We start from the raw sequence: 20463 nt of genomic DNA, 5'->3' as shown, positions 1-20463 counted from the left end.
CTCTAAGGCCTCACAGGAGACCCTATGTGGCTCCTAAGCCTTCGATTGTCTGCCTCAACTACATATGAAATTTGATTTTAATTGTGTCATATATATTAATAAATATTTGGACAATAAAGATTCAGGAAAAAGATAAATTATATATGGAACAATTAGTCTCAGAAAAGGAGATTAAAGAGATTATAGATATGTTATTGAAAGCTTTCATGACCAGAATCACTGGGTTGCTGTGAGTTTTCTGGGCTGTTTGGTCATTTCCAGAAGCATTCCCTTCCTGACATTTCACCCACCTCTATGGCAAGCACCCTCAGAGGTTGTAAAGAGTTCACAACCTTTGAGGATGCCTGCCATAGAGGTTGGCGAAATGTCAGGAGAGAATGCTTTTGGAACGTGGCCCAGAAAACTCACAGCAACCCAGATTATAGATAACCCAAAAGCTGGAAAACCCCAGGAATGGATGGATTAGGATCAGAATATTACAAAAATTTTAAACAACATTAATACCCAAATTTAAAGAATCATGTAATAAAACAATATAAGGTGAAAAGATCCCGCCGTCATGGGAATAATCTCTGATTATAATTTTAAAACGTATTAAGATCTTGGATCATATAGAACTAAAGTTCTTTCATAAACCAAGATGCAAAAATATTAACTGCAGCAATTGCAAAAAGGATTAATGAATTTGTAAACAAATATATTAATAAAGATCGGTGTGAATTTATAGCAGGGAGACAAATGTCAAATTTTCATGGGTATTTCATGTAATTCATACTATTAATTTTTTTAAAAGTCAGTTTATTATCTTTAGATATATTTAAAACTTTTGATAGTGTATCTTGGCCTGCTTTAAAATGATTTTGGAGACAATTGTATTTGGAGAAAGATTTAAGAGTCGTAATTGGTAAATTGTATTCAAATTTTGCTTAATTAATGATGAATGATTGCTTAACAGAAAAAAAAATAAGTATAACCTGAGATATGAGACAGGGATGCCCCCTTTCCCCAATTTTGTTTGCAATAGTGATGAAAATTAGAGAAGTAGTTAACATAAAAGGCATAGGAACTAAAGAAAAGTATAGAAGAAATGTATTAGCAGATGACAGTCTTTTAATGGTTAAAAACTCAATACAATAGTGGGAAAAATGGAAGCTTATTTAACAGCGTTTGGAAGAATAAGAAGCCTACAAGTTAACTGGAACAAAAGAAATATAAGGAGGGTACAGAGTATACAAAATTTGAGAGGATGATAATCCAAAGAGAGACTAAGGTAAAAAAACAAACAATAAAAGGTACAATAATTGATCTTTATAAACTATTACTGGAAGACGAACAGACTTGAGTCCATCTCAGGGAAATATGGGAACTAAACTTGGGAAGAATGCTGAATATTCAAGAATATCTCTCAAACCGGTAACAACACAAAGAACTTACCTTGACAAGCTGCCTCCTCACAATCCCGTCTGATCCAATACAATCTATTATTTTTGGTAGATTAAGACCACCTGCCAAATGAAATTGTGTCTTGAAGGACCTTATTGTAACCAAATTTTCATATTTTCCACTTGGATCCACCTAAAATCATGAATAAATGTAAACATTTATTTGTTCTTTTTTATTACGAGGACAGTTATTTCTTGGTTTACTAAAATAAATGTGCATGATGCTGTGCTAGTTGTGTAAGAATTATAAGTCAGCTTTATTTACCTTAATTTCAATGGTAGGTACAACAACATCTTCTAGATCTTTTAACTTCATAATAGGTTGATCAGAAGGGATATTTATACCTCCTGCAAAAATCAATACATGAACCACTGAAATTCCAATATTAGACGTGTATTTTTCATAGGAAAAGCAGCACACTGCTTTCCAGCTTATACAGATACAGCTCATAGTATGTTTCTGATATAAGTGAATCTAAGCCAGAGAATTAGTCTTGCCTCAAAACGTTAAAACTTATATCTACACAAACTAGGAGTTGATTGTATAACAAACACTTTCTTATAATTTCCAAAATAATATGTCTTAAGTAAAAAAATACACGAGAAACAAAATTAAGTGTTTCCGCAAAATTAACTATAGAGTTTGAATTTGAGATGGGTCTGATTCACAAGTCCCTCTAGTCCCCAAATGCTTACTTTTTTGTGATTTCCAGGGACTTGCATCCATGTTTGCTAAAGTGATATAAGCATCACAAAGGGTTTCAACTTTTGCCACCATATCAGTTCTTCTGTGTTTCACAATGTTAATGATATTGCTAGCAGCCTTTATTCGATCCTACGAATCAAAAAGAAAGCACTGCTTAACACAAATGTAACTTTTGGATATTCCTCACTAAAATTAGTCATAACACAGAAAACAAAGGAATCATAAGGAAATTGGACACACTAGTGGTTAGCAAATTTTCTACAATCCTGACAATATGATGAGAATATTCAACAACTAAAAGACATTTTTATCATCCTGAAATATACCCAATATAGAGAAAGTGAAAGTACCATGTCCAGCAGAGAAGTTTCTTTTGGCGTGTTCTTTGTTAGGCCACTTCTTCTAGCTGTTTCTTGCTTTGTCAGGATTTCATCTTTGTTGGCATTTGCCAAAGCCAAGATTATAAACAAAGTGTGATGTGGATGGTCTAGAGAGATTCGAGCTATAAGCTATTAAAATAAAAAAAATATTGGATGTGTTACATTTGTAATATATATATTTAATATGCTAAAGTAATTTAAACATTCAATCAAACATCAGATGCTTGATATGAATTAGTTGTTTTTTGTATTTGAGTACATGCAGTCCCCAAGTTACAAGCATCCAATTTACAAATGACTTATACTTAAGAATGATAACAAGAAGTGAGAAAAATCTACCCCTCGGAAGGGATCTTCACTACTGAAAAAGTTATCATGGGGAAAAGGTGTCTCCACTGAAGCTTTATTGCCAATCTTTATTGCCTCAGCAAGCCAAATTTTTAAAAATTCAATGATCACAGAGACAGAAAGTGCTATGAAATCTTCTGAATAGGGCCCAGAGAGCAAAACAAACACCACAGGGATGTTAACCCTTCCCTATGCTACACAATGTTGCACCTCAGCTGGAGTTCACCTTGCTCACAGCACTCACCATGAAAACAAACGTGGCAATAAACAGTTTATTGAAAAAAAATATAGAAAAAGAGGCCAAAGGCACCTTAAGTATATAGAAGAGTAAAAACCCAAGAGTTAATAGTCCCAAAAGCAATAGTAAATCCAGAAAACAATGGTTAAAACAGGAACATTAATCCAGAAAACAAAGAACAGAACATCCAATGGTAAATCCATAAAAAGGGGCAAAACTTGACCATGAATCTTGGGTCTTGATCTAAGGCATGAACCAGGAACAAGACAGGAGTTATACACACCTGTAGCAATGTTGCTTGATCTAAAATCCTAACAGCTCTCTCCCTAATTTAAGGACTGCAAAACATGAACGCATTCTTGTGACCTTGAGATGACTACTTCTGCCGCTCTTTCTCAGTGATTTCATGCACCTGAATCTCTTTATTTATTTATTTATTTATTTCGAGGTTTTATATACCGACCCTCTCACCTTCAAAGAGGGATTCGGACCGATTGTATGTGTTAACATACAAAGAATATACAATAACAACACAATGCCACTTCATTACACGGTTAAAATATCAGCACTATACACGTTAAAACATTATCATCACAGTTAAAAGAGCCAAATCATCCGACACCATCACAAAACCATTCATCATCCTCCTTTTATATGGGCAAAGAATTAAATCAGTTGTCAAATGCCGTGTTCCAATCTCTGCCCCCTTAGAAGCAGCCTGGTATCTCTGTCTAAGCCAATTGCTTCCTTGGATGGGCTAATGTTATCCTCCCCTCCCGGTCTGTTGGCTTCTAAAACAGTTTCGCTCTCACACTCTGTTTCAACAACAGCATCTTGCTCCAAAACCCCCTCCGTTCCCTCAGCTGGAGAATTATCTTGCTCTAAAGGCCCAGAACCCCCAAACACCTCATCTTCATCCGGCTGAACCATAACACCCAAAGCTAAAACAAATATATATGTTTAGCTGGAGTTAAACTTAAAAATGTACCTGTTCCGACTTACAATCAAATTCAACTTATGCTGCAGTAGTATTCAGCTAACAATACTAGTAATGGCAACAAAGAGTGAAATAGCTAAATTAAGCTACATTAAAAACCCTTAAAATCCAGTCAAATAAATACAAATAAAATGTTTCCTATATATATATATATATATATATATATCCATCTATCTATATAAGTGTTAAGTGAAGATGAAACTTTTTGATTACATTATTCAAAACTTGATGAAATCCCATCTTGGTTCCCATTCGAGCAGCCAGTTGATACATCAGAGGCAGGAACTTGTAGGATGGTATTTTCTTTGCCTCCTTCTATTGAACAGCAAAGGAATGTGAAATGAAGTCAGAAAACACAAGCAGAAGGAAGAGAATTTTGGTGCTGAAACACAATTGTTCATGTGCACAGTTGTTATTACATGGCAAGATATTCTTCTGATATAAATATTTATTCATTTGTTACTGTCACTCTCTGTCATGTAGTTCCTGCACTGGTTACTTCCCAATCAGACTACAGTCCCTGAGTTACACTTGTGAAACCCCCTGTTCTGGCTTTTTATTAAAACCTTTGGGACCAAATTATTTGATCAGGCTCTTCATTTTACAGTTACATTATTCAAGACCATTTTAACCAGATTTAAATTGTCTGTTTTTATATTAGAAAATCATATATGAAATGTTTGTAATTAGTTTTAAGGTGATTTTATTGTAACCTCTCCTGAGATCTTAGGATGACAGGTAGGATTGAAATGTTTTATTAAATAAATAGTAACATAAAATTCATATCTATTCCAAGAAAGTCATAAATTAATATAAATTACTCCATAGCAGAAGACAATTGTAAAAAAAGCCACATTATTCTGTAGGCTGGAGAAACAGGAAATTAAGAGTGATGGACAAGCAGGAAAGGGGATGAATGGAAAGAAAATGAGAATCTATTATGCTATGGTCTGGTTCTGATTAATTCCTCTCGGGATAAAGGCAATATATGCAGAGAAACAAGATTGCAATTTTCCACTTTTCTACAAGGCATTGGAACTGTGCATTTCGCCTAAACCTCGATCTGTTTCTGCTGGTCAGATACCAGTAGACCCACATATTTGTTTTCGCATGACTCTGGAAAATGGGTAGGTAGCTAGATAGCCATTTTCGGTTCATAGTCAAAAAATGTGGCTAGGTCCAGCCCATTGGTGACAATGGGGAACTTATGGGGCTCCTCTTTCCATTACTGGGAGCTTTTCCTTTTTTCCTTCAAGAGAGCCTAGGTGTCAGCAACGGGGTTAAAAAAGCACCCTTTTCCTGGGACCCTTTCCTTTTTTCCCTTCAAGGGAGTCTAGATGTCAGCAACGAGGTTACGAAAGCAACCTATATGGGGGCAGGGGGACTTCCCACAGGTTCCCCTTCCATATCCTACATTAAAAGAATCAGAGTTAAGGTAAGACTTTCTGCGATTCTTTCCATTCTGTCTGCTGAGGAGACATTTAAGGAGACTTCCCACTTCCCAGGGAAGAAATAGCTCTTTTTAATCTACTGCAGATCCTGTCTGGAGTGGGAATGCTTGAATATCCGGGTTTAATGCTTCCTTAAACCTCTTTTTACTTTCTACTCTAGAGGAGAGGCAACTAGGTAGTAGTCGTTTTCAGTGACCGGAGGTTTTCTTTTTGTTTGAGGGGATTAATAATAATAATGATTATCTTTTAGAAGTATTTGAAGGAGAGGAAGGGAAGGAGAGGAAAAAAACTAAAAGGGTGACTCTCCCAAGCCCCCCGACCAACCTGTCCCCGCATGTCCCAAACTTCCAGTCAATCTCACTAAATAAAAAGGGTCAATAAAATAAAGGAAGATCAAGAAGATTAAACTGTGATGCTGAATAGGGGAGGAGGAGATGTGATTAGCTGTAACGTGGTCCCATTTCAGTCAGGAATTCATGACAGCTGGCCACTTGCTTTTATGGGCACCAACACAAACCAAAGAAGCAGGATTGGCCGAAGGAAAAGGCTAAAAATGTATCCGGGCTCAAGCTTACAAGGCAGGTCTATCCATGTATACATAGGCACTACACATACAAAATTCAGTGGTTGAACCAAATTAATGATGGCCCAGAAAAAATACAGAAATGATCTCACAATTTGGAAACTATAATGTGCTGCATTATAAACAGGCTGGCACCCTTACACAAGCCATTATTTACTGCTGAACTTGCTCTCTAATTGATTACGAAATGGGAATCTGACTATATAGGCATACAGAAATGATAAAAGTTTGGTAGGACTAACATGAATCATGCCATTGACTTCAGAAATCCCAGAGTTCTCAAGCCACAGGGAACAGAGTCGGAAAATCCACATGTCATGCTCTTCTCCGCTCAGTAAACAGTTGATGTAGTTCTCAATAGCTTTGCACAAGAAACGTTTACGATCTTCTGCCAGCGCACGGATTGCACATTCGTCAAGCTCCAACTCCCGTTGAACTTTGACTGTATATCTGTTCAACATTTAGAAATAACATCAATTTAAAATTCAGTTGCATAATTGCTGATAGATGTTGTCATTTTTAACAGCAGAAAACTGGATTCACACAACCCTCTTCCCATAACACATTTATTTCTCAGATGACTTGGTCCAACTGTATACTTTTCTGAACATTACAATATAAATAAATAGCTCCAATGGCAAGGGAAAGTAAAAAAAACTCCTAAGATCTGTAATTACTTCACTTTTCTGTGAGAAACCACATAAAAAAGCCCAAAGAACTACTTATTCACTTACTAGATCAATGTTAATTACTTTCTACTGACAGCAAATCGACATAACCAGTTAAGAAACTTACCTGTTTGTCTGCACCTTGTGTTCTCTTAGAAGACCAACTTCCTCCTTAGCTTTCCTCAGTAAAGCTTGCTTGTTTTCAAACTCTGATGATTTCATATAATTTTCAATTCTTTGATATTGAGTGTCCGAAAAACGAGCCAGAGACAGAAAAGCCTTCATTTTCCCACTCTTCAGCTCATCACCGTTGTCACCCTTTTGGCTCCCTGCAACTTCTACAGCCTAGAATCAAAGTTGTAAAAATAATAGGCTATCCTGTCCATTCAAAACAAACAAACAAACTTCTCATTCTTTAACGATTAAACAACTATGGAAGGAAAATATATTTTTATAAAAGTAAAATTTTCAAATCTTTTGCAAAAGTTGTACTATTTCCTTTTACCTTTTCCAAGTAATTTCTCATAACAACTGTAGGATTTTCTAAGCAAGTCTCCGCCAACCAGCTTCCACATAACCTGAGACACTCTGTGTAAATCAATCTCAAGTTTGCATCTTTTTCAACCTTTGAACAAAAACAAAAACAAAAACATATTAATCCATGTCAGACATACTCATACTGACTGATATATAAACTGCCGTCTAACACGTTGGGTTAAACTTTTAATTTCTCTTTTCAGATATGTGTTTTTTTTAATATGCTTAAGGTCCTTGAACACAAAATGCATCACATTACCTTAATCCAATCGTCATCCAATTTTTTTATCATCTCCTTTAGAATATTTAGTGCTAAGCTTTGCTCCTTTTTAGCCCAGAACACCTGAGCTTCCTCTAGTTGCCATTCAGATATCCTGTGTCTTGTTGGGTTATATTGCTTGATTTGAAATATTGCTCTTTCTGGAAGCTGAAAAACAACCCAACAAACAAAAAAAGTGTTCACATATTTCTCCAACTTTTGAATTACCTCTTCATATTACTGGAATCAAATGTTTAGCTCAGTGGTTCCCAACCTTTTTTTGACCAGGGATGACTTGACCAGGGCCCACTTTGACCAGGGCCCATTCTCCAACATTAGTACTAAAAGGGTTACAAATCAGTTTTTGCTCAACTTTAGATTCGGTTTGGTTATTTGCATTTGATAGACCACATCAGCTCTAGTTTCTGATACAGAACATATGCTATCCAGTAGTCACCATCTGCTCTCCCACAGAAAACCAAATTTAATAATCTAGAGCTGATGTAGTAGTAGCAATATTTCATGGGGAGTCAGCCTCTCCCCTCCTGACATTCTCGTTGCCTTGGGGTTTTACAAGATCAGGGGCTCTCGTTGCCACGTGTTTTTGAGTAATGTTGAAGCCGTGGACCATATTTCCATTCCATGGACTACAGGTTGGGAACCACTAGTTTAGCTAAAGATAGTTAAAACCTGTTATATTTACATCACATCTTACAAAGAATTCTGTGTTTCAAAATAGTACCTCTAAGAAGAGCTATAAAGATTTTGCACACAAATCCTATTCTTGACCTGAATTGAAAATACATTCTTTTATATCAGGATGGGCAATGAGTTGTCTTGGATGTTTTTAGACTGAAAACACCTCACTCTCAGCCATGTTTGCTATAGCTGATTGGTATATATACTAGGGACGTATTTAAAGCACCCCTAAGGAAATGCCAGAAAAATGTTGGTGATTCAATCAAGAAAGAAGTTTATGAACAAAGCTCTCTGGCAGGGAAGATGGAGTGACAGGGGAGGTTCTGTGGCCAGAACCCCCATGTGCCCCCCCACCGGCTGGAACTGAGTACAATCTCCAAGATGCTGAAGATGGAAAAGTTTATATATACTTCTATCTATGTACAGTTGTCTGTCTTGTCAGTGTGTAACAGCAATGAATGTTTGCCATATATGTGTTCTGTGATTCACTCTGAGTACCCTTTGGGGTAAGAAGGGTGGAATAAAAATACTGTAAATAAAATAAAATTAATGTTTGCTGCAGCTGATTGACAGTGCAGTTCAATACCACTTAGAAAAGTGGTTTTCAGCCATCCATCTTCTAGATGTTCTAACCTTCCATAAGCCCTAGTCTGCATGAATAATGCCAAGGGATTCTGGGATATAGGTTTCAAAAACAGCTGGTTGACTAAAATTTAAGACCACTGCTCTAGAGAAACACCATACCCCTGCTTTACATCTATGTTAAAAACCAAATGAGACTGTTGTGCTAAGATACCAAAGTTTCAGCAGCATAACTACTTCTGGGTTTGCAAGTTAAACTGTAAAATTAGAGTACAGTAGTTATTTAGATCTGGAATTGTGATCCTTGTATATTGCAGCTGGAAGACTGGAATCAAGGAAATAGTTGTTCACCTAACAAAGACTCTATGTGGCGCCAGCCAAAAGTCATATACTTCAGATAATTTATCACAATGTAGTTAGCTCTCTGTAACTACATTGTGATAATGTAGTTAGCTCTTTGTTTCCTATCTCACAGCTAGAGTTCCTGAAAGTGATAAATAGAAAGACATCCTTTTTTCCTAACTCTCAATCTCTATAACACAAGTGGGAATTTTAACATATGCTAATCTAGAATGATTAATCCAGATGTTACAATACAATTCTGAAAATGTATTACTTGTGTGTTCTTTGCCATTCGACCCAATCTGGACAATTCCACAAGATGTCTGGTAAGGATGTCCTTAATGCATTCTCTTTTCGTATTGTCCATTTCCTTCTCCAGAAGGATGTTCAGAATTACGGTGCGCAAAGCCATGATTGGTTCTTGGAAACTAAAGTCACTGTCCTGAAGAAGTTGGGACTGCATCTGCCACTTCAGATACATGTTATTCAGTTCGCTGTTAGAAACTGATCTAAAAAGAAGAGAGCATGTGAAAGGAATGAGAAGCTTTGAGTAAAAAATGAGCAAGGTATTAGCCAGGTGTTAATCTGACTGGTATCTATGACTGACATTATGTAAAAATGTTAAACAATAAAAAATCAGTATTTTTTTACCAATGTTAACCTCTCACATGTTGATGAAATGCACTGAGTTCATGTTTTGAACAATGACACATAGTGTTGCACTCCAGGCCTAGAAACACCTATGACCACTGCACCACACAAGAGTCCAGGAATATAAGAAAATGATTTATTGTAAAAAAAAAAAAACAGATAAAAAAACCAGATAAAAATCAAGAATAAGGAAGCAAGATATATAACCCAAAAAGGTTTAGCAAAAGGTGAGAACCACACAATAATCCAAATGTCTCATGAAGTTCCAAAGGTCACAAAGTCCAGGAACAACCAAGAAGCACAGATACAGCATAAATCCACAATCAGGAAGATATAACTAGTAAGACTTGAGCAGGAGTACATGAACAGAAACATAGAAAACTTCCAAGATACATTAAATCCAACATCAAGTCTTGACTTGAACCATGAACAAGAGAACTCAGTTTAAGTAGTCATTCTAATGCAGCGTTACCTGAACTGTCCTCAAAGTAAACAACTTGTTGTTTGGGTTGTTGTAGATTTTTTCGGGCTATATGGCCATGTTCTAGAGGCATATTAGACTTGTTGTTTAATAGTCACCCATGAAAATATTACGTCTCCCATGTATTTTCCCCCAACTTTCCCACATAATCTCTCATTCACAATAATGTTGGCAGTAAAGCATTGAAAAAAACATGCAAGTACCCAGTGAAAAGTTGTCCTATGCATTCCAACTCTCCAATGGTCTGCAGTCTACAGAGTGCAGGCAGCAATGAATATACAGACTCAAGGCTACCTTTAGACAGCTCTTCGACTTCCTTCACTCTATGAATACAAAAAATATATATTATAATTTTTAATTTTTGTGTAATCAATTTCAAATTTCACTACACAGTGCGCAAATACATCCTCTTGCAAGATACACCTAGAAGATTCATTAACAAATAGAATCTAGACATCTTCTTGCTGGAAATAAAGTTTCCCAAGCTTACTAATCTGTAGGATGTCCTTGCCTATTTTTTAAAAAATAAAGATTGCACTGCACATGTCAGTCCCAACCTGAACAGACACACCAAACTATCTGTTCAATGGTAAATCAATAATATTTGTTTACATACATTTATTGAAGATATCTACTATTGTCGGTATTAACACATGTTTAGGATACCATCTCCAATTTAGCAGACTGATATCTTTCCAAGGTAACAGTTCCTTAGCATACTCTAAATATGTAACCCTTCCATAAACTACAGATATTAATTAAAATGTTTATATATGCATAATGCATTAACACAAACTGCAATTCTACAGAAAAATGACACGCTTTTCATTTTTATTTTTTTAACATGCACAGGCAATTACTAAAAACCCAATGTTCAGAGTTTACTATTTACCTAGCACACTTCAGTCTATCATGAAAGGTAGAGAATTCCTTGTCCTTTAAACACTGCAGGGAATCATACAGTGATTCGTGATAGCCTCGCACTCCCATTTCATCTCTTAAAAGATAAAAACATGTTTAATTTAATTTAACATTATATTAAAATGTGTTTTATAATATTTTCAGCTCCAAATAGAAATCTCTCCTAGAAAAGAGCTGAAAGTATTTCACACACTCAAATCTAAATATAGTTTTAAATAATAATGATATACTAATATGCATTACTTGACTGAAGAAATGTGATCCCACTGCATATTTCTCCATGCTGCCTGATAACGCAGTTCTTGTAATTCCATAGTACTTTCTTCATTTGCCTGTTCCAGTCCTTTTAAATAGATTGAGAGTGTATCATATAGTCCAAAATTTTGCAAGGCCTACCAATGAATGAGATACAAGGTTAATTATTTGAAGAATCAGATTTGAATTTCAAAACTTGCACCACTACTAGAAGTTGAATGTATTTATTATAAGTTTCTCTTTAAGAGTGGATAAGAGGGTGAAGTGAAAAAGAATACATTTTTTGCAACAAAATAACAGCTTTCTAAGACAAGATTTGTTCTGCTTATCAACTAATAGTTCAAGCACCTAACAATGATTAAACATTAAACATCTCTTAATAAAATAAAGTAATAAAATAACACGTAAACACAAATAAAGGAAATTTTAATAAATAAGATCAAGATTAATATAAATCAATATATACCACTAAGATCAAGTTAAGTAATAAAAATGGCAACTCCAAAAATAAAATTTGATAAAGACAAAGATAAGAAATTCTTCCCCATTACAGGAAGATCTAAGTTTGATAGAGGTTATGGCAGAAATGCAAACAAATTCAGAGAAACAAGATGTACATCAAACTTTGTTCCAAAAACAGATGCTAAACATCAGAAGAGAAATTATAGAAGAATTCAGCTCAATTTAAAAAGATATGAATACAATGCAGGAAATTAAGCAAGACAAACAGAAAATTGAAAAAGTACAGGATAAAATACAAGCAAAGATAAGGAAGCTACTAGAAATGACTTCAAAACTGGAGAATAAACAAGAAAGGCTGGAATAGAAGGACACAGAATCACAACATGAAATATTCGGGAGGATGAAAAAGAGAGTATCAGACAAATCATAACTGAAATGTTAGCTGAACTATTACATATCACAGAAGAAGAAATGGATCAAAATATAAACCGAGCATACAGGATAAAAAGTTAAAAAGCAATAAAAATAATATGATATAGCAACTCCACATGTCAATCAACTGTTAGAACGTGGGCCCAAAAATATTGAGAGGCAACAATTTCCCCAACCAGCCAAAAATAAATGGGAAAAATTATAGCAAGATCTTAATATTGACACTACAAAAACACTTAATGTAATTATTATAAGACCTTAACATACTGTACTGGTCTGTTGTAAAACTTACCTCTATTATTCCTGCCTGACGGGTTGATGGTGGAAGGTCTGTTTCAAGGTCATAAGTCACCAGGGCTTTCCCCCAGACTGCTTCATGTTCATATGTTCTTATTCTATTATGGACAGAGGATATTTAGATTTCTAGTACATGGTATTCAGATATAATCATTAATTTTCTAATGAAATTAATACCTAGCTAACGGCTGCAGCATTCTCCCTCCACCACAGCCATAGATACTATCGGGTTCTCCTATGCTTCTGTAAATCTCCATGAGAAGGTCCTAAATACAACAAAACACAGTTATACAGTCTTATACATGACATAAATGTGCCAGTGCATTGTAATAATCAATTAAATACAGTATAAATTATCAACACTGATTGCTAACAGATTACAACAAATAGGTAGAACTACTGAACCTTTATTTTGCTTTGGTCCCCCCCCCCCCCCCAAAGAATCAGAAGCCTGTGACAAGAAATCAAAATTGACAAGAAGTTAGTCAGTAATCATCTAGTTAATCTAAACAAGTTCAAATCTGCAGGACCACATTTGAATACATCTCAGAGTACTGAAAAAAACTTGGGCATGCTCTCTTGTCACCATTTCTGAGAAATCTTGAAGAACAGGTGAAGATATGAGAGGATTAGGAAAGAGCAAACACCTTCTCTTCAAAAAGTGCAAATAAGAAGATCCAGGGAGCTCTACAACTGGTCATACTGATCTCAGTATCTGTAAAATTATTATAACAGATGATAAAAGAACCCGGGGTTCCAGGCTCAGCAATGAGTCCAGGAGAACTCCCAAGCTGCGAACCTGTGTCTTCAGGGGGAGTGCAACCCCATCCAGCACAGGCTGTAGCCCTCTACTCCGTTCAGCCTTGCAACTGACCAGGAGTACCTCTGTCTTGTCTGGATTCAATTTCAGTTTGTTAGCCCTCACCCAGTCCAACACAGCTGATAAGCACCGGTTCAGGACCTGAACAGCCTCCTTAGCAGCAGGTGGAAAGGAGTGATAGAAATGGATGTCATCTGCGTACATCCAAGACTCCCAATTATCTCTCCCAAAGGCTTCATGTAGATGTTAAATAACATGGGGGACAATACTGAATACTGGGACTCCACAGGACACAGGCTGAGGGGCCAAGCATGTGTTCCCCCAACAACATTGTCTGGGAACAGTCCTCCAGGAAGGACTGGAGCCACTATAAAACAGGACCCCCAAGCCCCATTCCCGCGAGGCATCCCAGAAGGATACTGTGGTATTGAAAGCCGCTGAGAGGACCAGGAGAACTAACAAGCACACACTCCCCCTGTCAAGTTTCCTATGCTGATCATCCGCAAAGCGACCAAGACTGTTTCAGTTCCATGACCCGACCTAAAGCCAGACTGTGCTGGATCCAGATACTCATATAATATTCAAATTATACTCAAAAAGAGGCTGGACAGCTATCTGGTGGGGGTATTCTAGCTGGAGAACCTGCCCTGAGCAGAGAGTTGGACAAAATGGTTTATGAGGCACTCTATGATTCTATTATTTTATTCTGAGGGTCCCCTCGAGTGTATTGGATAGGCAGAATACCTGGATGCCAAAGATATACCACACCTGTAAACTTATTCCAGTGTCTTCCTTACTTTTGTTGCTCAAACAAGTAAGAGTTTCATTCTGACTTTCTTCCTCAAATGTTAGACATCTAGCGGGTTTGGAAGCAGACCTGAATGACAAAGGGAGAAAACTGCTGTGAAGGCTGTACAAATAATATTTTGGGGTACAGGTAGATCATCTAGCACATACCGCTATGCCTTCCAACAGAAGAGAGCACAGGGGAACAGCAGAGAAGGCCTACTGCAGGACCCACTCATGAAAAAAATGCATTAGAAGTTCGACGTAAATATATACAGATTCTACGTAATACTAGTACCGTTCTTGCTGTTTGTCCTGGTTTATCTTGTCAGCATAGATTTCTGCATATAGTAAAGCTGTGAAATGTGCAGCACAAGACTGGGCTGTCATGGCAACCTGAAGGTAATTTAAATCCAACCAAAAGCTGTCATCAAAAACTGTACTTGAAGGATTTCTGCGGGGGAAATATAAGCACAAATACATTCACTTGACTTTAAGAAATCATTCTAATCCACATTAGAGGCGCAGGTTATATGTGAACATCACAGATCTTTAAGAAGCCAGTGTAGCACTTTGAGAGGTGAAGTAGGACTAATGGAGAAATGGCTCAAATCACCATCCAGCCATGGAAATCCAATGGGAGCCCCTACTCTACAGCACTTTAGGAAAGAGTTAGAACTTGGGTTTTTTCAGCAGGCCTTTGATAATATTTGGACAGTAATCAGAATTGATTGCCAAAAACTTTTTATCTACATTCTCTGTGCATTCAGCTGAGCTGCTTCACTGCAGCTAGTTTTAACTACAGATGGTCTGTGTTTTAAACTGTGTTTTTATTTTGTTTGATGTGTTAATAGTGGTTGTTTTATAACTTTTATGTGATATTGTTCTTATACTTATGTACTGTTTATGTTATATACTAACCTTATAATGACTTGTAAGCCGCCCGAGTCACTTTTGGGAGATGGTGGCTGGATAATAATAATAATAATAATAATAATTGTTATTATTATTATTATTATTATTACATGGATATTTTAACTAATTCTACTTTAATAGATGTTGTTTTATCCAATTTATATACCTGGTTTATGCAATGTATTATTGTTTTCATGTTGATGTATATTATTTTCTGTATTATGTATTTTATGTATGGCATCTTTGTGTGCAATTTTGTCAACCACCCTGAGTCCCTATGAGAGATGGTGGTGGGATATAAATAAAGTTCATTATATTACTATTATATACTCTTTCGGAGCCCCTGGTAACACAGCAGGTTAAACTTCTAAGCTGCTGAACTTGCTGACCAAAAGATCAGCGGTTCAAATCCAGGGAACAGGATGAGCTCCCGTTGTTAGCACCAGCTTCTGCCAATCTAGCAGTTTGAAAACATGCAAATGTGAGATCACTAGGTACCGTTTCTACGGGAAGGTAACGGCGCTCCATGTAGTCATGCTGGCCACATGACCTTGGAGGTATCTATGGATAACGCCGGTTCTTCAGCTTCGAAATGGAGATGAGTACCAACCCACAGAGTCGGACAGGACTGGACTTAATGTCAGGGGAAAACCTTTACCTTTACTATATACTCTTAGCCTTAGAGGATGTCAATGACAATCTTCTATTGATTACATTTTGCTAGAAGATTATGGTCACTATACGTTTAAACAACTTGAAGACATAATTATGTAAAAACATTTAAGTAAATTGCAATTTAGCATCTCATTTACTTCCTTGTTTTTTTTAAAGGTCTCTGCTGGACTTAAGACAGACTAGGATTGTGTCTTCCCAACAAAGTTGACACTCACATTTTCTAAACAGCAGAGGGAAATTCTGAATAAAACCTTTAAAAAAGTAACAAATATTTGGGACTGAAAGCAAGGTGGTGTGAGACATATCGTTTATAATAACTTAGGCTTAAGTCTTACACAAATAATATTGACTGGCCCTGTGCTTACGCTGACAACTGTTGTAAGATAAAATTACAGTAAAGTAAGCTTACTTCTTTTGTCGTCGTAAATAGTCAACTATAGCAAGCATTGTTCTTCGAGATATTTTATCCAAATTACCAATAGCAGGCGGTTCTGAATCTATGTTGAAAAGGAAAACATTTCAATTACAAGGTTATTTAATTAATGTCTGTATGAGGTAAAGTAGGTGCAGAAACAGTATGTATAGCCTTACCGATATATTGTATATAACATACATTATCACTATATTACTAAGGAGCTGCGGTTGTGCAATGAGATAAACCCTTGTGCTGGCTGAACTGCTGACCTGAAGGTTGGCGGTTCAAATCCGCGAGACAGGGTGAGCTCCCATCTGTCAGCTCCAGCTTCCCATGTGGGGACATGAGAGACGTTTAACACAGGGTAGTAAAACAGCTGGGCATCCCCCGGGCAACGTCTCTGCAGACGGTCAATTCTCACATCAGAAGCAACTTGCAGTTTCTTAAGTTGCTTCTGACACGATAAACAAACCACTACTACAGGATGAGTATCCCTTATCTGAAATACTTGGGACCTTGGATTTTGGGTATTTTTGGATTTTGGAATAACTGAAATGGCAGGAATCCAAGTACAGTGCTCAGAGTGAATCCACACCTCCTGTCATTTCACAGATTCTCGAGTCTCTCTCCAGTCTTGAATCTCATTGATTTGCTACCTATGTTCTGTATGAGACATAAGGCTGGAGGAAGACTGAGGATCTGAGAGAATGAAGATATAAGGGACCTGTAAGTTGGGAAAAATATAGTACTCTACAGGAGATCTTCAAGGACACCATGTGAATGAAAAAAACAGGAGTGCTATAGCTGTTGTTTTGAAGGCACAAGTGGCAACACAAAAGTTTTGGATTTTGGAGCATTTCAGATTTTGGAGGCTCAACCCATATAGTATACAATTACATGGGCATGCGTGCATGTTTATGTACATCAGTGGTTCCCAACTTTTTTTGACCAGGGACCACTTTGACCAGGGACCACTCTCCAACATTAGTACCAAAAGGGTTGCGAATCAGTTTTTGGTCAACTTTAGATTCAGTTTGGTTATTTGGGGGCGCTGATTCAGAAAATTGCATCAGCTCTAGTTTCTGATACAGAATATATGCCATCCACTAGTCGCTATCTGCTTGCCCATTGAACCACTATATTTAATTAGCCTTGACACTATAAGGTTTTGTGAGACCAGTCGCTCTCATTGCAAAATGTAGTAATGGTGATGCCGTAGACCATATTTTAGTTCTTGCAGATCATTAGTGGTCCATGGACCACAGATTGGGAACCACTGTTGTACATGTATAGTTTCACAAAAAAGTAAACCCAAAAGATGTTAATAAGGAGTTGATAACACTTAAGTTTTCAAAGTGCTTTTGAATCTTTGCTTATTTGCCTTCATAATTATCTCCTAAATTAAACATTAGTATATGCATTTTACTCTGGAACCAGAAATAGAGACTTTTCCATAGTTCTAAAGAAATAAGTTAACGACAGAGCAGGAATTAGAGCCCAGTGAAAATCAGCATCCATGAGGCTTGGTTGGTTTTGATTAGGTGATAAAGAGAAACGAAAAGAGTAAATAAACCCAACTTATTTACCTCACAATGTTTATCTGAACAACATCCAGAAGGATAACCTTGTAAGACTGTAGCAGAAAAATAGAGTGTCTTAAGGCCTTAAAAACTAACTCATAGAATAAGCTTGCAGAGATTTCCATTTCTATTATTATTATTATTATTATTATTATTTTATTTTATTTGTACCCCGCTAGCATCTCCCGAAGGACTCGATGCGGCTTACATAGGCCAAGGCCTCAAAACACAACACAACAATGCAACACCTATCAGATTTCCTGAGTTCACAATAAGTCGGTTTTGAAGCGTGATCCAAGTCTTCACCAAAAGAGGAAGGATTTCAAGATCTAACCCATTATTTTATATTAACCACATGTTAAGTCACATGGTAATTTTTAGCAAAACAAGATATTTGACAGGAAGTTAGAGTAACTTCACCTATACTTAGTTTCCTCAAATATTAATAATGCAGTGCTATATTTCATTTGCAAAACCCCTTTATAAAAATTCTTTTTTCTCACCACCATAATTGTTCAACCCTATAATACTTATTTGGAACTGCAGCTAAGCTGAAAAATAGCTAACTGCACTTGCTCAAATTCACTCCTTGCTACCCTACCACAATGATAAAATTCAAGACGATGACCTGCTCATGACACTTTATAAAGCATCTGACATAATAATAAAAGGTGTAATTTGCTCCACACAACAGAACTCAGATTCTGGAGGAGGAGAACTATCGTAGTTTACCTGGATCTGAACATGCAGGCGTTGATGCTCTACTGGAGGGAAATGCGGATTTGCAACAAGTGCTGAAAAATGTCTGAATATGTGTGGATAAAAGAGTCTGCCCAGATTCATTGGAGTCATGTAACAGGATGTCATGAATCAGGTAAGGAAGCACAATCTGACAAAAATCTGTTTGAACCTGTAACATATAAAAATAATACGTTAAAAATCCACATTATTCACTTTTAGTTTTCTTATAGCAAATCAAACTACAGGAGTCACTTTACATTTGCGGTTTTGATTTTTGCAGATCTGATGATTTGTGGATTTGATTTAAAATTGTTTCTCTATGAATCTCTAGGCTTTCTGGTATGGCTCTATGGTCAATTTCTCCAGTCTTTTTCGAAAACCTAGAGATTTCTAGAGAATCTAAAGTACCAACCCCAAATGGGATCCCCTTAGCTCAGTGGGGATCACAATTGAACCCCACTCATTTATAGTGGACTCTGCAGAAAATGCTTCAGCTCTACTTCATAAAAAGGAAAATCAGTCTGGGTTCTTGTAGGTTTTTTGGGCTATATGGCCATGTTCTAGATGCATTATCTCCTGTCGTTTCACCTGCATCTATGGCAAGCATCCTCAGAGGTTGTGAGCCTTTAAGACCTCACAACCTCTGAGGATGCTTACCAAAGATACAGGCAAAACATCAGGAGAGAATGCTTCTAGAACATGGCTATATAGGCCGAAAAACCTACAAGAACCCAGTGATTCCAGGCATGAAAGCCTTCGACAATACAAAATGAAAGCCTTTGACAATACAATAAAAGTAGCCCTTAATTTTTTCCCCCTAAATCTCCAAATTCTCTCACCTAGTAAAACAAAGTAATATGGTAGATAAAAATACAATAAGGTAAAATAAAAAGAAAGGCCACAAAGCCCTGCCAATAAGTCTCATCATCTTACCTCACACAAGGGCTTCAATAACAGAAGGGTTTCACTTTTTACACCTTCACTATCCAAAAGTGCACAAGTCAAAGTCTTAATCCAAACATCATGGTTTTCACTCTGAGGAATCCAAAGATTTGTATTGTCCAGATCCTCTGAAAGAGTATCTCGTGTTTTACGCGTTACTTCCAACACCTTTTTTGAGAGAAAAGGAATGATATATTTAGTTCTCTTTACCAGAATTATATATTTATCCCTCTGTCCAGAGCCATTAAATCAAATCTCTTGCTGGGTAGTTGACGGGTTGGGTTGCAGTTGGCCATATGAATTCTCTGTTATTCTGTTACTGCAAGAATAAATGAACAGGTGCCCTATATTTATTTATTATTTATTTACAGCATTTATATTCAGACCTTCTCACCCCAAAGGAGACTCAGGGCGGATCACAGAACACCTACATGGCAAATATTCGATGACATTAAACAGACAGGACAGACAAGAGATAGAGGAATATGTTGGCAATTTTCCCAACTTTGGCGTCCTGGAGGTGTGCTTGATTCCGGCCACAGGGGACTGCTGTCTCTCCATTCTCTTATGATGACGAGCCCTTGATCACTGATTTCTTCCTTCCTTTGATTGGTGGCATTTTCTGGTATTTCTTTTATGGTGCCATAAAATACCTCCCTGCTTAAGCAGTGCCTAATTTATCTACTTACAGCTCACAGCTGTTTTCGATTTGCACTGGACAGTAAGCTGGACTGAAGGTCGGGTGATCACCCAGACCCGGGCTTCGAACTGTCAACCTTCCGATTGGTAAGATTTATTGCTGCTGTGCTAATGCCCTGTAGCAATTAAGACTCTGGTCTACCAGCAAGTAGACAGCTG

At 36.9% G+C, this 20463-nt stretch overlaps 1 protein-coding gene across 2 annotated transcripts in view; it reads right to left on the bottom strand.

Annotated features, from left to right (window-relative positions):
• The window catches only part of ATM (ATM serine/threonine kinase), a 91635-nt gene that overhangs the window by 21832 nt on the left and 49340 nt on the right, over nucleotides 1-20463 (bottom strand). For both annotated transcript variants that reach the window (XM_067466553.1, XM_067466554.1), the window contains exons 36-55: nucleotides 19597-19773; nucleotides 18655-18832; nucleotides 16337-16424; nucleotides 14636-14791; nucleotides 14320-14428; nucleotides 12909-12997; nucleotides 12727-12829; nucleotides 11529-11677; nucleotides 11257-11361; nucleotides 10568-10687; nucleotides 9507-9741; nucleotides 7610-7777; nucleotides 7319-7438; nucleotides 6941-7158; nucleotides 6388-6595; nucleotides 4325-4426; nucleotides 2499-2657; nucleotides 2139-2277; nucleotides 1708-1790; nucleotides 1435-1575 (exon numbers count right to left, since the gene is read on the bottom strand). In XM_067466553.1, the coding sequence (XP_067322654.1) occupies nucleotides 1435-1575; nucleotides 1708-1790; nucleotides 2139-2277; nucleotides 2499-2657; nucleotides 4325-4426; nucleotides 6388-6595; nucleotides 6941-7158; nucleotides 7319-7438; nucleotides 7610-7777; nucleotides 9507-9741; nucleotides 10568-10687; nucleotides 11257-11361; nucleotides 11529-11677; nucleotides 12727-12829; nucleotides 12909-12997; nucleotides 14320-14428; nucleotides 14636-14791; nucleotides 16337-16424; nucleotides 18655-18832; nucleotides 19597-19773 (2847 nt within the window). The remainder of the gene's footprint in view (nucleotides 1-1434; nucleotides 1576-1707; nucleotides 1791-2138; nucleotides 2278-2498; nucleotides 2658-4324; nucleotides 4427-6387; nucleotides 6596-6940; nucleotides 7159-7318; nucleotides 7439-7609; nucleotides 7778-9506; nucleotides 9742-10567; nucleotides 10688-11256; nucleotides 11362-11528; nucleotides 11678-12726; nucleotides 12830-12908; nucleotides 12998-14319; nucleotides 14429-14635; nucleotides 14792-16336; nucleotides 16425-18654; nucleotides 18833-19596; nucleotides 19774-20463) is intronic.

The sequence above is a fragment of the Anolis sagrei genome, chromosome 3 (genome assembly GCF_037176765.1).
Source record: "Anolis sagrei isolate rAnoSag1 chromosome 3, rAnoSag1.mat, whole genome shotgun sequence".
NCBI lineage: Eukaryota > Metazoa > Chordata > Lepidosauria > Squamata > Dactyloidae > Anolis > Anolis sagrei.
This window is presented reverse-complemented; position numbering and strand designations above follow the sequence as displayed.